The following is a 17,199-nucleotide window of genomic DNA, read 5'->3' on the forward strand; positions in this document are numbered from 1 at the left end:
ACAATTTTGTTTGATGATTTGATTGTTCCTTGATGGTTTATTAACAATTTTCAAAAAGCAAATTATGGATGGACATTTCCCACTAAAACATTCAGCTTTTGCTGCAATAATGGTCATTATGAATTGTAATTATTCTGTACAAGACAATGATCAACATGAACTGAAAGCTCCAGGAAAATGAATCCACTGTATTATCTCGAGGCGATTCAATAATCAGAATTTTAAGCTTCATGAATCATGCCATATGGAACATGTAACCAAATGGACCCAAACAATGTAAACTGGCGTAATGCATGATAGTGTGCGCAGACAAACCACATATGGCAAACTTGATAAGATCCTTAGAAACCATGGACATGCTGCTTAGAATTATCGTTGTAATTTAGCATGACAGCTAAAGTGGAAATAAAAACATTTGTATTCCAAATCTGAACAAATCTGCCAGCAATTTATGTAACTAACATAATGAATGGACAACTAATAGTTTATTCAAAGTACGCACATTTAAATGTTTATAATGCATGCCAAACCAAATGTTATGTGCAGCTAAAAGATTACAATTGTGAATATAGTTTAACTTCAATATATCCATTTTCACAAATGGTGTAAGTACTTTTTTGATAATCTCCTTCATAACTGTAGAAACACATTACATTAATACTGCATAGCCTTTCACGTATCAATGACTTCAGATCGAAACCGCACAACAATCAAATATTGAAAAAAAGTGAAAATTTGCCAGAATCTATATATCCCATTATAAAATAAAATGTAACCAAGATCTAAATAGACCTGCAATAACTTTCTGGCTTAGCTTTCACTGTTATACAAAGAAAACATCTTCTCCGGTTTGCAGTTTCATGCAAAATCACACAAGAAAAATGTATTCACATAATGGATCCACTAGGGAAAATAAAACAATTTATTTGGAATAAACATTTGTCTATTTGTGATTTGTCTATCATAGGGGATAGTAACAAGGATTGGGATGTGTACAAAATGCTTATTCATTTCAAAGGAAGTTTTACGTCAAAATTGAAAGCTGAATTATCTAGGCCAGTAGTCATTATCAAACCACACAGGCATGTCTTGTCTCATGATTGGGATGAATAGTCCAAGGAAAATCCATCCTGGGATTTAATGTATGTTGATGTGGTTTAGCCACAAATTGACTGTCAACAATCAATAGGATTGCTCAGTAAGGTTAGCAAATTGACTTTTCATTTAATGGAGGAAAGAATCGTCACATACAAAATCCACAGTGGAAAGAGTAGAACAAACATTCAAAGAAAAATTGACCTTTTCCTTGTAATTAATATATTACGGTTTCCTGACCATTACATGTCTAAATTAAGGTGTTAAGCAAAATTGTAGGATGGTCATGTATTTATAAGGCTGTTGGGTTCTAAGGGAGGATTACATGGATCTTCTGAAAGGTCAAAATGATCTGTTAATAAACTTGAACCAGGTGTAAAATACCCACATTTAAATCCTGTAAAATAGGGCAGACTGATAAGACTACATCAGTAATGATTAGACTTCTGTCATTAGGTAGTGCAAGCTTCTGAAACAAAACAAAAAAATCCCCAAATATGTTATTATATATGGTATAAAGTGTAACACTAACTGAAAAGGAAACATATAAAGCACTTATGTCCATCAATATATTTAAAAAGGATGTTCAGATTAATGTTCAGATTTTATAACTCAATTAATGGTCAGATTTTATAACCCATGATACTGATTTTGCATCTAAATAGCTGACCTGCATTTTCTCATCAAGATTGCTTTTCCATCAAATGCACACTTCTGGCAAAATCTGTTTACATTTCAGATTTCTAGTGTTTGTAGGTCTTTTATTTCTATTTACGCACAGGACAAGAAAGGATAACTGGCTATTTGCAAGATTATTTTTTTCACATTCTGAGGAATAAAATCTATACCGAATACAGGTGTATCTTGTTAGAAATGCTTGAAGCTTTCAAGGGTTATTTTGTTTGTATAATACATGTAATAACTCTTCTAGAAAATCAGTCAATTTCAGTTCAAAATAACAGAATGTTCCATCTTAGAAAAGCTCAGTCAATACTGTGGTTAATAAAAAGCTATTCCAAAATAATGTCTACCAATTAAAGTTTGAAAAATGGAATATTTGCAATTTGTGATGAAACTTTGTTGAATAAATAAAATAAATGGACTGGCCACTGGTTAAATCTCCTACTAGATGTTCTTTTCCATTGAAATCAATGGAATGAAAACTGGGTGAGCTAAGTATCAATGTTGTGGTCCATCAAATTCTTTTTTTATACGAAATGTATTCACATTGTCACATTTGTCAAGGTATTCAAATTGGAGGTTTTGCTACTTTATAACAAATAAAATATTATGTCACATACTATATAATCTGCATCAATGGTAGATATTCGTTTGTCGAGCCAAAGATAAAATACAAGTTGTGAGATTTACAGCTGCAAATAGAGATATCCTGGTCAATTTGCAATAATGATTGCCTTTCTGACCTGCAAGTAACAATTTTGTAAATCCCAATGCAACTTTTATAGGTGGGAAAAAAAAGCACAAAATTTAAGCTTTTGTTTTCTTTGACTCTTTAAGATCTGTTATCTTTTGTTTAATACGAGAAATACATCGCATGCGCAATGAAGGTAACCTTTATCTACATATCCTATACTAGCCCCTGTGTACTGTTTATAAAATGTTACAATGCATTCAGAAAGTATTCAGACTGCTTCACTTTTTCCACATTTTGCAACGTTACAGCCTTATTTTAAAATGGATTAAAAAAAAAAATGTAATCATCTACACACAATCTATCCATAATAAAAAAGTGAAAACAGGTGTTTAGAAATTTTTGCAAAGTAATTCAAAAGAAATAACTGAAATATCACATTTACATAAGTATTCAGACCCTTTGCTATGACACTCAAAATTGAACTTATGCTCATCCTGTTTCCATTGATTATCCTTGCGATGTTTCTACAACTTGATTGGAGTCCACCAGTAGTAAATTAAATAGATTGGACATGATTTGGAAAGGCACACACTTGTCTATATAAGGTCCCACAGTTGACAGTGCATGTCAGACCAAAAACCAAGCCATGACGACGAAGGAATTGTCTGTAGACCTCCGAGACAGGATTGTGTCGAGACACAGATCTGGGGAAGGGTTTAAAACAATTTCTGCAGCATTGCAGGTCCCGAAGAGCGCAGTGACCTCCGTCATTCTTAAATGGAAGAACTTTGGAACCGCCAGGACTCTTCATAGAGCTGACCACCTGGCCAAAATGTGCAATCGGGGAAGACGGGCCTTGGTCAGGGAGGTGACCAAGGAACCGATGGTCATTCTGACAGACCTCCAGAGTTCCTCTGTGAAGATGGGAGAACCTTCCAGAAGGACAACTATATCTGCAGCACTCCACCAATCAGGCCTTTATGGTAGAGTGGCCAGACGGAAGCCACTCCTCAGTAAAAGGCACATGACAGCCCGCTTGGACTTTGCCAAAAGTCACCTAAAAGACTCTCAGACCATGAGAAACAAGATTCTCTGGTCTGATGAAACCAAGATTGAACTCTTTGGCCTGAATGCCAAGCGGCACAGCTCATCACCTGGCCAATACCATACCTACGGTGAAGCATGGTGGTGGCAGCATCATGCTGTGGGGATGTTTTTCAGCAGCAGGAACTGCGAGACTAGTCAGGATTGAGGGAAAGATGAATGGAGCAAAGTACAGAGAAATCCTTCATGAAAACCTGCTCCAGAGCGTTCTGGACCTCAGACTGGGGTGGAGGTTCACCTTCCAACAGAACAATGACCCTAAGCACACAGCCAAGACAACACAGGAGTGGCTTCATGACAAGTCTGTGAATGTCCTTGAGTGGCCCAGCCAGAGCCTGGACTTGAACCCAATCGAACATCTCTGGAGGGACCTGAAAATAGCTGTGCATCGATGCTCCCCATCCAACCTGACAGAGCTTAAGAGGAACTGCAAAGCAGAATGGGAAAAATTACCCAAATACATGTGTGTCTAGCTTGTAGCGTCATACCCATGAAGACTTGAGGCTGTAATCGCAGCCAAAGGTGCCTCAACACAGTAAAGGGTCTGAATACTTATGTAAATGTGATATTTCAGTTATTTATTTTTATTTACTTTGCAAAAATTTCTAAACACCTGTTTTCACTTTTTTTATTAGAGGGTATTGTGTGTAGATTGATGATAAAAAAAAGAATTTAATCCATTTTTAAATAAGGCTGTAATGTAGAAAAATGTGGAAAAGGTGAAGGGGTCTGAATGCACTGTATATGCTTGTAATTTAACTGCTAGCTTGTTTTATGTTGTGTACAAAGCCTTATTTCACTTTCCAACAAAGAAACTTCAAATGATCTAGTGCCTTCAGACTATGGTGGCTATGGGAGAATTTGATTTGAGATTACTTCAGGATTAGTTACTGTATTGCCAGGGAATATGCTCGGGCTATTATCAGGTCAGAGCAAAATGTGAATCAAAAACTTGTTTGTAAGTCAAGAGTTTTATAGCTTGTAAAACTAATCATACTGGCACTTAAGACCATAACATCCAGCTGATGACAAGTAAACACTAAAAACTCTAGTTCTCAGCTGAATACCCATTTACATTCTTATTTTTGAATAACAAAGGTTGATGTTTTTACTCATTCCACTGAGCAGGAACAAGATAGATCCTTATCTTCTTTCAGCACTTGGCAATCTTCCACCAGCGCACCTCCCTACTCACTACTTGCCCTGCAACCTCCACTTTATGCCATGGTGAGAGGTCACAGAAGAGAGAAGCTTGTACATGACAGCATGGCATAACTGTAATTTTCATCCCAATTAATTTTACTTGAAAATTCAACTGAAAATCTTCTTAAACACACACAGAATTTTGTTCAGTTTTTTAAACCACAAATCTGAAATAATGCTTCATGTAAAAATATAACAATATTTTTCAGAGAAAAAGTAGCTTTACTGAAGATAAAAAGGCAAATACATATTTACAATTAATGTCAATATCTCAAGTGATCTTTAGCTGTTTCTATTTGCTTCATTCTTTCCCTCCCTTTCTCCTTAATTGCCTCTTATGCTAGTAAAATAAATATTTAATTCTGCCTATCTGAAGTTTTTAAAGGTTGGCTTCTACCTCTTTCTGACTAATTTTAAAAAATTGAATCAGATCAATATTTAAAACCATTATTTTGCAAATGTCTGCACAATTCAGTTGAAGCACCCAGGATGCCAAGATTAGGCTTTCATTTTAAAGTTATTGGATAGAGAAAATGTTTGTTAGCTGTAATTATGCTACTGTTAGATGGGTACTTTTTCAGGTCTATCATACTAGAACATTAGTTGAAAACTTATTTCCTTTTACGAGAGGGAAAAACGGCAGATGGAAAATATTTATAGAAAGTTTACAGCAATTCATGCAGCTTCTGTGCTTTATGCATTTGGTAAGCAGAGTTTTTTTACATTGGACTTTTAACTTGATTACAATATGCAAATATGAAATGAAATCCAATTCACATAATTAGACTCTGCTACTGAGACAACAAAATGTAATGCAGGATATGTGATGTACACATCACAGAAAGTGCACATAGGTATACTACTTATATTTAAAACGTATACAGATAAAGATACAAGTTAATAATTGTTAGCAGTAATTTGTTAGTAGTTCACCATTCCAGAGCTGAAGACAAAAGCTAGACTGCATTGAGATGTTATAAAGTTTCTGACTGAAATTTTAAAATACTATGGCAAGAAGAATATGAGGGTTACTCTCAAGTGGTAAAGAAGGCTTTTGGTTAATTGGCCTTCAACAGTCAGGGTAGTGAGTATAGAAGTTAGGACATTATGTTACAGTTGTACCAGAGGTGGGTGAGGCTGCATTTGAAGTACTGTGTTCTGTTTTGGTCACACTGCTATATGAAGGATTGGATTAAGCTGGAAGCTAGAAAGAGTGCAGAGAAGATTTATGTGGATGATGCCAGGACCCGAGGGCCTGAGCTATAGGGAGAGATGGGGCAACCTAGCACTTTATCCCTTCGAGTGCAGGAGGTTAAGGGGTGATCTTATAGAGCTGCATAAAATCATGAGGGGAATAGATAGGATGAAATGCATGGGCTCTTTTTGCCCAAGGTAGGAAAATCAAGAACCAGAGGACTTGAGTTTTAGGTGAGATGGGAAAGATTTAATAGGAACCTGAGGGGCAACTTTTTCACTCAGAGGGTAGTGGGTAAATGGAATAATTTGCCAGTGGACGTAGTTGAGGCATGTACAATGACAACATTTAAAAGGCAGCCACATGGATAGGAAAGGTTTAGTGCGATATGAATCAAATGAAGGTAAAATGGGACTAGTTTAGATGGGACATCGTGACTGATATGGGGCAAAGAGCTTATTTCCATGACTCTCTTTGACTTTCTTCCTCTTGCTCTAATCTTAGCCAGTGCTTGGTCATAAATTAAGATTACTGAAGTAGATTATCTGGTCGTAATCATACAACTATTTGCAAAACCATAATGTGTTGAAATTGACTAACAGCTTCCATATATTATCTCAGGAAATATGTTTCAAAATTGCTTCATTGGGTGAGAAGTACTTTGGTTATTTTGAGTTTATGAAGAGCATTATATATATCCATGAAGAATAAAGGTCATGACTTGATACCACCAATATTAGATAGGAGCTTATCTGATTGGAATCAACAGTGAAATGAGCAAGGTCAGGCAGAAGGAAGAAATTACTCTGAACATTACGAACTCTATAAGACACAAACTGTATAGTTTTCAAAGTGATCAGTCCTGGTACTGATAATCATGAGAGCTGGCTGATCAACTGGACAAGAAAAAAACAGACATCTGCATTTCTATAGTGTGTTTCAGAACCAGATGCTGTCCCAAAGAATTACATTTTCAAATACTGCCACACCTGTAATATAGGAAAGATGGCAGTTAATTTGCATGCCCTGTTCATTCACAAATGGCAATGCAATTACAGCCGGTCAATCCACCTTCTTCTAACTGATCTTTATTAAGAAATAAATGTTGTCCAGGAGAGAATTCACCTTCTCTAAAATATCCCATAACCATGTCAATGGGCCCTCAGTTTAGAAATCCATTAAAAAAATTACCACTTGCTCTCTCAGGAGTGAAGTGGAATGGCATCCTACATATTTGTACCCAGTCATGCCGAGTCAAAAGTGACACAGAGTCAGTGAGAATTTGAAAGAGCATGCATTGCACGAAATGTGGTACATAAATTTACCTTGTACCATATGGAGATTATAAATTGTTTGCCCATATTCCATTGACCCCGGAGTTGGTAGTAACATGGAGATTTTAACTGTGTGCACTTTCACTCATTATTTGCAGCTCCGCATTTAATAAAATTATTCTACCCTCTGTATTAACTTGGTGACAAAATACAAATATATAATAATGTACATAATTTAGAATGAATCGAGACTTCATGTTCAATCTGACATCAGGACTTAAAATGACTGTCAAGTCTTCAATTTCACTTGAATCACACTTGTTTTACAAAATATGTGCAAAGATATGAGCACATGATATAACCAGGTTGCAATTAAAATAAGAACTCTGCAACAGGGCAGCTTACTAAAGCAGAAATACTGGGATGGTTCTAGATGATATTTTACATGGTTTTACTTTCCAAAATATATTGTTTGAATTATGTAGCATTTTTCCCCCAAAATATATGTTTTCTTCATTAATGTTGGATCTAAATAAATATATTTGGCAGGGAACACATATCACAAATCATTTCTTTTTACATTGTGTGAAATATATTGTCCATTTAGATTATACCACCTGCTTGTCTGTCCTCATTTTTGTTGCATCAATAATCAGATTCATTTTAATGACAATGTCAGGATGGTATTTTTGTCACATTCATCCAATTAATATAATTATTTCAAGTCAATTAGGATTCATCTAGCTGTGGATTATGACATCCTACTAGGTGATATGGAATCAAAAATTGGATAACACTAAAGGAGAAAAGCTAGGTTCAGAATACATAACTAACTCCCACTTGGCCGGGTACAGCAAAATTTGTGCTGCTTGCTCATTATGTGAGTGTTTACTACAGTACTTATTGCCTTGAGTATCACCGTGAAGTACCAGCAGTAGTTTAAAGTGGCTTGGCTGATTAAAACCAGTCAGCATTTCTTAACCCAAAGGAATGTAGTGGCTGTAACCACTGATGGAAGTCATTGCAGTTGCAGCAGCTTGTTGAAAACAATGACTGAACCAGTCACTGGAGGTCTTGACAAATGAGGAGGAGAGGTCCACACCTTCAAAGGAACTGAATCTCTCTGGTTAATACCAATGGTAGAAGATAGCTGTCAATGGTATCTTGGGGAGTTAAGCCTTAAGGTCATGATTGGCATACCATCAAAATCTTTAACACCCACAAAATAAGCAAATTAAAATATGTGATATTTTCTGTTAAATGGGAAAATGCTCAATGCACCACATCGCCTATCACTCAACTATCGACAGCCTATATCAATCATGATTTTGACTTCATGTTACAGCATATGTTTATGTTGTAATATATAAGACAAGGGGGATGTTGTGATATTGCTGGGACTACTTTGTGTATCCAAGAACTACTTTGTATGGCTGTGTATATAAGTGATGGGTGTGATTAGGCGGGCACTCTGGATGCAGGTGGCCACGGAATAAACAGCCTGGAGTTGAGCTCCAGCAATGTAACCTTTTACACAAGTGTACTTGTGGTCCTTCCAGATTCACTAAAGGTACAACAGGTACCGGACCACGAAGTATAACATGGTGGCAGCGGCTTGGTGTTTCGCCTAGGGAGGGAATGAAGCATGCCCGAGCAGAAAAGGTTTAAAAAAAAATTTTTTTTAAAAGAGCCCTGAAGGGAAACAAAACGAAAGAAAAGTTTCCAGCTCGGTTCGGGACGTTTGGAGTGCATCCCGACAGGGCCAGTGTGAATTGGTATAGTTACCTGCTCAGTAGTCAGCGCCGAGTTGCCGACGTGACGCTGCAAGCTGCTGGGGGCGGTGCGTGTAGGCCCACGTCGCGCCCCAGCATCTGTGTAGGCCCGAGATCAGAAGCCTGCGACTGCTTTGCTGGGGAGAGACCGGGAGAGCCGACACACGGAGATGTGCGGTGACCGGGGAAGACCGGGAGACCCGACACCCACGGAGATGTGCGGTGACCGGGGACGACCGACACCCATGGAGGTGTGCAGCGACCGGTGGAGACCGGCACCCATGGAGGTGTGCGGCGACCGGAGGACACCGGGAGACCCGACACCCACGGAGGTGTGCAGTGACCGGGGAAGACCGACACCCGCGGAGGTGTGCGGCGACCGGGAGACCCGACACCCACGGAGGTGTGCGGTGACCGGGGAAGACCGGGAGACCCGACACCCACGGAGGTGTGCGGTGACCGGGGAAAACCGACACCCACGGAGGTGTGCGGCGACCGGGAGAGCCCCGGAGGAGACCGACACCCACGGAGGTGTGCGGCGACCGGGAGAGCCCCGGGGGAGGCTGACACCCACGGAGGTGTGCGGCGACCGGGAGATCCCTGGAGGAGACCGACACCCACGGAGGTGTGCGGCGACTGGGGGAGGCCGACACCCACGGAGGTGTGCGGCGACCGGGAGAGCCCCGGAGGAGACCGACACCCACGGAGGTGTGCGGCGACCGGAGGGGGTCGGCGACCGGAGGGACCGACCACCCGCGGAGGTGCGGCAGCCGGTAAAGGCCGAGGCACTACATACTCACCCAGGCGCGTCGACCGTAGAGTCGGGACGGCCTGGGCCCGAGGCAGCGGCAGCGCGTTCGAATTGCGCGGCAGCTGTCGGGAGCGCCTGTGGGCGGGGCCGGGGAGCACCTGTGGGCGGGGCCAGCGCGCAGCGGCAGCGCGTTCGAAAAGTTGAGCGGCAGCTGCCGTGGAGCACCTGTGGGCGGGGCCAGCGCACCGCGATTACAGCAGTGGGAGCCCAGCAGTGCCAGCCCAGCAGTGGGAGCCCAGCAGTGCCAGCTCAGCAGTGCCAGCCCAGCAGTGGGAGCCCAGCAGTGCCAGCCCAGCAGTGCCAGTGGGAGCCCAGCAGTGCCAGCTCAGCAGTGCCAGCCCAGCAGTGGGAGCCCAGCAGTGGGAGCCCAGCAGTGCCAGCCCAGCAGTGGGAGCCCAGCAGTGCCAGCCCAGCAGTGGGAGCCCAGCAGTGCCAACCCAGCAGTGGGAGCCCAGCAGTGCCAGCCCAGCAGTGGGAGGCCAGCAGTGGCAGGCAAATCATGGTGGTGGAGCATCTAGAGCCTACACTATGTTTGATCTACACAGCACGTCTTCTTGAGGGGAAGATATGGAACAAAATGAATATTTTGTGTTTAACGACCTGTGTAGTGATCTGTGTACTGAAAGCTTAATGTATTATATTTGATGCTTTTGTATATATGTATATATATGTGGAGTGACCACATGGAGTGAGTGACCACACGGAGATAGTGACCACACGGAGTGAGTGACCACACGGAGATGAGTGACCACCCGGAGATGAGTGACCACCCGGCGATGAGTGAAATTCCGCAGAGGAGTGACCACCATGATGGCGAAAAAAGCAATTGTGTTTAATTGTGTTTAGTTGTGTTATTGGTTTTGTTTGCAAAAAGCAATGGTGTTTTGGTTTTGTTTGTTAAATATATTTTAGCCCTCGAATGGTAATGAAAACAATTTTATATAAGACAAGGGGGATGTTGTAATATATAAGACAAGGGGGATATTGTGATATTGCTGGGACTACTTTGTGTATCCAAGAACTACTTTGTATGGCTGTGTATATAAGTGATGGGTGTGATTAGGCGGGCACTCTGGATGCAGGTGGCCACGGAATAAACAGCCTGGAGTTGAGCTCCAGCAATGTAACCTTTTACACAAGTGTACTTGTGGTCCTTCCAGAGTCACTAAAGGTACAACAGGTACCGGACCACGAAGTATAACAGTTTACACACTTATCCTCCCTTTAAGTCTCACAGCCATACATCACTGATTGCACACCAATTCAACTATGGTAAGCATACCACTTTATCGCTTGCACAAGGAAGTGCCACAACTGCAAAACTGAAAGGGAAAGCCAAAGCTGTGATGTTTAACCACCCAGGAGGGCAGTCACTAGCAATCACTGAGACAGCATTATGGAAACAATGGCCAGTATCTGTTGATGATAATGGTGTGCTTAAACCTAATCCTACTTCCCACCATTCATTTCTCAATCACCCACTGTCTTTTCTGATTATGGGATACAGATGGTGTAAGCAAACACCTCTCACTTTTATGCTTCCTTCCGTAACTCTACCCTGTGTCTTTTCATTTTCAACACACAAGTGTTCAATCCTGGAGTGAAACTTGGACAGATGATACTTTAGCAGCAAGATAGCAAAGATGGAGGTGCACTATTAATCTACCTGGCAATTGTAACCCCAGCAGAAGTACTGGCATGTTGAATTCTGTGGACGTTAGCATTGGGGCTATACCTGTATATGTTGAGTTACTGGGCACATGTGGCTTGTTTCAAGGGCAAGGAAAAAGGCTAGACCAATTATAAACTTCTGGAGGAAGAACGTACAGGCAGTTATTACAGCAGTGTACTCACTGTATTTTGTTGGGACAGCCTACAGAAGACGGGTTGCACTGCAGAGTTATTGGTGCACTGGAAACTTAATGAAAAGTAGACATGCAATATTACGAATTACAGTTCTGGCCATTGAAGTCTGCATATAGCTTGGAACCCATCCTTTCCACTATGGGTGTGATAGTCTTTTCAGTATTTGCAGACCCAACTTTCATGTACTATCAAATGGCTGATTTCCAGCTTCCTTTGCAGCACAAGCTGCAGCCATAAGTGCCTATATGCTGCAGTCGATGCCCAACAAATGTCACACAAGCTACACATTCTATTATTTTGTCTTTGTATAGCAGAGTTCCAAAGGGCTTTGCAAGTATGACATGATTCCAGCAAACTGCCCTTCAACAGACTACGGCGATTTTGAGGCACAATCACAGATGAGATGCAGTTTCTCCACTGACTACAAATCTCCTTTGCTTTCTACCAATGGCAAATTACTTTTTGTTTATAAGGTTATTATTCTGGATGGATGAACAAAAATGCTCAAAATTGATTTGGTTTTGCCTTTTATTGTTCATTGTGTCTCAGTGGATGGCAAGATGCAAACAATAATGAAATGGATAATTCAAATGTGGTCACTAACACCAAAGATGAATTGTTTTTTCTCAGACAGCATGAAAGGGGTTTTAGACATTGCCTCCTCTCTTTCTGGTCTCCTCCTCCTGCTTGGTGGCAGCTGGGAAAGTGATGATCACGGCTGTGATGCATAAAACGAAAGATTGAATGTGTAGTCCTGTTTTGTTACGTATTCCAGATCACAGCATAGTAGACAGTGATTCAGTTTACTCAGTTATATGGTTCCCGAAGGAGCCAAGAGCCAATTAGATGGAATGTACCCCATGGTTTGACACGGTGGTGAATGTTGGAGGGAATATTAAACTGTTACTAAATAACTACATTGTGGCTATTATCCAGTATCAAGCAGTGACAATAATAATTCACTGTAAAAAAATCATAGCTGCATATGTAGGGAGTAGAATCTCTTGCAGTTGCAGAATATCACAGCTTTCAAATGTAGTGCCCTGATAGTGATACAAGAGTAGTCAATGGCACCCTGCACCTTGAGAAGCCTGTGATCCTGTCAAATCCATGAGCTGCTGGTGCCTGTACTTTTAGTCACAGAAGATTAATTCCATTCCCCAGAAATAAAATGGCTTCCCAATGCAGGAGTGTGCTACTAACCAAAGATTTTAGTTGTCTCCAGACCCTGGCTGGCCAAAAAACATTAAATTTGATGGTTTCACTGGCCTTTACCACTGACAAGACAATCCTGACTTTGCAATGCAATGTATCGTCCTACTGAATTGGAGCATTCCTGGCATTTCATCTTGCCAATTTGCATGTACAACTACTTCCAATGGTCTCTTGATGAATAGATCCTGCTGAACCCCTTCTCCTTCCTCTTCTCATACCTTCTACAATGCCTCCTCTGCTATCAACTCCTCATGCACACCAAGAGGAAATGTCACAAGAGCACGCAAGGCCCTGAGATGCCAGGAAGCATTTCTTAGTTTTGCTACACCATTCCCCATAGAGTGCAGAAAATGCAATTGAGATGACCACCAGGAAGCAATATTTCTCGCCAACCAATCTCAACTTCAAAACAAATGGCAACAACCTGGCAAATAATTGAAGGCCACTCTAAAAACAAAAGCAAAAGATGCTAATGCTGGAAATTTAAACTAAAAACTGAAAATGCTGGAAATGCTCAACAAGTCAGGCAGCATCTGTGAAAAGAAAAACAAAGTCAACATTTCAGGGTGATGACCTTTCACCAATTATCTGATTGGTTAGAAGGTTTTTTTGTGAACCAAGCTACTTGGCCAAGAATTTATTTGTGGATCTAGTATCAACAAATTGGCCCTTTGCTGTAAACAGTAAACAAACCAGGTATTTTCCAGCCTTTGAAATGAACAATAGATACCAAGTCCCCTTTGCCATTCGTCTGCATGTATAACTAGATTATTTTAAAATATGCACTGTGTTGCCTATCTGATTTGTGCTTGATTAGAATTAATACTACATTATAATTCTTAATCTAAGGAAACACTGAACAGTCTCCCAAGTTCATTCTATATTTCAGAGACCATTGTGTGTGAAATATTCAATTCATTGGAACTCACTGATTATACCACCAAGATATATGCAACCATCTCAGTCCTTTTAAAATATAAATGGTTCTCTCTGACGGTTAATATGTTCAAATTATTCTCTGTAAATCAAATGCACTTTGATTCATAACAATAGGATGGACATTTCTTACAATTTGAAAATTAAGTTAGCGTTAGAAGGCATTTTTTATTTAACAATATCTACCAAAATGCTTAATTCTGGGGGGAAAAGGTTCCCGATTTATTGCACTGTTAATATCTTCCTTTGCGATTTTTAATGGCAATATTTATCCATTCCCTGTGCGTGTAATTGTCCACTGGGCCGTCGATAGTGCATGCATTGAAATATGTTCCCCTGACAATAAAATGAGCAAGTGTTCAAACCGTTACCTTGAGCCTTTCTGATACTCCGTCGTTGAAGCTGATGGTGAATTCAGCTATTTTGGGTACCCGCAGTTTCCCTTTGTTCTTTTGATCGGATTGGAATTCGGTTCTCGTTTTCACCACAACCTATGATAAAGGAAAATCAGGGCGTGTCGGTTCTTTAACCTGCGAAGCTATTCGCCACAATGACTTTAAATGTATAAATAAACATAATGGCATAGCAGAGATGAACGGCAATTGTGAAGTATTCTATAATCTACATATTCCTGCCCCACCCTATTCCGCTCTGCAGACGTTCTTTCTACTGTTTATTCATTGAGGTCAACAACTAATAACCTAATGGGCTGATTCGGTCAATTTCCATTCGCCTTTACTTAACTTTTGATTGACTGGTAGTAACCCTGGAACTCGATCACAGCTATCATAGTCAAAATGGACTCTCGGGAAATATATTGTCCTTTTCACATACTTGTTGAAACTCTTTAGAATGGTTGAATAAATAATATATCTGGCTCAAAACCTGTGGGGGTGCATTCCGCTCTGAAGACGTTCAGTACCTTGTCTGGGGCTGGGAACTGCAGATGATTCACATCCAAGGGTGTGATCAAAGGGACGGTGTGAAAATTATCATCGCTACAAGACTGCTTGGCATTCTTTTCATTCAAGTTACTCCCCAGCTTCACCATTGTTCACGCGGGCGGCTGCTTCACGTGCTTTCCAAACCCTGGAAAAATAAGAGAAAGAGGGGAGGGGGAAGACAATATTTTGACAAGGGGCAAGAAGAACAGTTGGCGCCTTCAGAAAAGAAATCCCTTCCACAACATCTCCCCTTTAATCTACGCAGTGAATTTAGTACAATGCCATCCTCTTTTTCAGATAGGAATGGGCAAGAACGAGGTTAGAATGCTAATTGACTCATTTCGTGCTCACAGTCTAATAAATCCCAAAGCGATTAATAAAGCGCCATATGTTTAAAAAAAACAATATAATTCAATCATCGCAGTAATCGCACAATACACATATACCCTCGACTCAAAGCTGACAGATGTCAGTGTCCGAAAATTCTTTCTTAATGCCAGAATTACGTGCAACATTCTATCCATGTAAACCGACCACAATTGTGTGTGTATGTGACTATAGATAGAATCAGAATAACGGGAAAAAAGCCCACACTACTGAATTCATTCCCCTCCCTGTATGACATGTATAAAGTGTAACGGAAAACAGCATTCGCGTTTTCATTTCGGGGAACTGCATTCCGAACGATGACTGCATTGTTATCGATACGTCGGCTGGAAGATTATGCGTAAAGACTCCTCGCCACTTGGAGAATTACGAAGAATTGCATTTCAAACATGAGAGACGAAGCACGAACACTTGCACATCGCCCAAAGTATTTTTTTTAATCACACTAGGTGGATGACCATATCCCACTGCTATTGCCCGTGCCCCCTTCCAGCACAACACCTGCACTGATCTGCCAGCCACGGTGTATCACTTATACATGCCTCATTTTCAACGCGACGACGATAAACCACAAAGAAAATTGTAATTCTTCCGCACCCTTTACATTCATCATGGACCAACGCGAATTAACGTCATTCAAACAACTCGCACATCGGAAATACCAGTCGCATGTTGCCTTTTTGGAGCTAAATGACCTCGTTGAAAACCGAACAGTCCGATTTACGTTAGATAAAATATATGGCAGTTTTACTGTTATCATCTTTTGATCCATACTTACAGCGTAGGTGATTTTTACCTTTACAATAGAAGCACCTAGTGTCACAAGATGGCGTTTGGTAAGGGGAAGCTTTTGCGTAGATTCTGACCAGAGAGCGCTCCTGCCGCAGACTGAACAGGTTTGGTGCTGAAAGTGAAAGCTCCGTGCGCTGCGGGACACTGACGTCCAACCCAGAACCCTCGATGTTCCTTGTTGCATTGTACAAACAACGCCACCTACTGCATTTACCCTGCAAAACTGTGGTGCCAGATACATCCAAGTGATTGCTGTCTTTTCCAACAGAATTCTAACATTTCTGAAACTGCAGTTCAAGGGGAGTAGTTCACTTCCTTAAAAATTAAAATGAAACTTGCCCAAAATGGCAGGCAGAGACTTAACCTGTCGTTGAATTATTGTCACAATTTTCCATAAAATAGAAGCTTACGGGGAGACAATAGAGCAAATTAAGTGTTAACTAATTTGATTCCTTCAAAAGCAATCTGTATATCGCCACACACTCCTGATTAAAGACCGACAGTTCACCAGAACTAGATAGCTCTTTCATCAAGAGTGAAACCGCCAACTAAATGTGGCTGAATGTAGGTTTGAGGAGAATTCAAGAGATCTGGAGCCCAGTCAATACTAACATATAAATATTGGCTATACAACTTCAACTGCGTTCTGCCACCATATATCTACAGAGCACAAGCCAGGAGTGTGAGAGAACTTTCTCCACTAACCAGGATGGTAAGACACTCAGGGGGCTTGACAGATACAGGACTAAGGAGCCCACTTGATAAGCATGTTTACTCTTCTACTCAAATCCTCTTGTAATAGAGTCAACACATCATTTGCTTGGCTCAATATTAGCTTTCAGATGTTAGCTTTCAGTGATGTGTACAAGGATTCCCAGGATCCTTTGATCATCAGTACTACCCAACCTCTTACCATTTAAAACAAAACTCCGTATTTCAGATCTTTCGATCCTGTAGATAACATCACTTTTTCATATTGCATTTCATCTGCAATGTTGTTGCCCCTTCACTCAGTTTCATGCTCTTGAAGTCTCTGCACTCTCAACACTTTACATCATCATCAGAGGATAGATGTTTAAGCGACCCTGTTGGAGCAAGTGCGATCCACTTCGTGTTGTGTCAAATTTGGAAATGTTATGTTTAATCCTTGCAGCTAAATCATGGTTATTGATTGTGAGTAATTGGAATCTAAGCATTGTTGTCTGTGATGGTAACAAATGCATGGGAGCC

At 40.7% G+C, this 17,199-nt stretch overlaps 1 protein-coding gene across 2 annotated transcripts in view; it reads right to left on the bottom strand.

Annotated features, from left to right (window-relative positions):
* The window catches only part of nsg2 (neuronal vesicle trafficking associated 2), a 62,520-nt gene extending 46,393 nt beyond the window's left edge, over nt 1-16,127 (bottom strand). The window contains exons 1-3 of one of the 2 annotated variants that reach the window (XM_078411597.1): nt 15,974-16,127; nt 14,769-14,935; nt 14,218-14,337 (exon numbers count right to left, since the gene is read on the bottom strand). In XM_078411597.1, the coding sequence (XP_078267723.1) occupies nt 14,218-14,337; nt 14,769-14,897 (249 nt within the window). In that variant the 5' untranslated portion in view covers nt 14,898-14,935; nt 15,974-16,127. Of the gene's footprint in view, nt 1-14,217; nt 14,338-14,768; nt 14,936-15,955 lie in introns of both variants that reach the window. The other variant, XM_078411596.1, reaches the window with a different exon arrangement.
* Between the last annotated feature and the right edge of the window lie 1,072 nt (nt 16,128-17,199).

Source organism: Rhinoraja longicauda, chromosome 14 (genome assembly GCF_053455715.1).
Source record: "Rhinoraja longicauda isolate Sanriku21f chromosome 14, sRhiLon1.1, whole genome shotgun sequence".
NCBI lineage: Eukaryota > Metazoa > Chordata > Chondrichthyes > Rajiformes > Arhynchobatidae > Rhinoraja > Rhinoraja longicauda.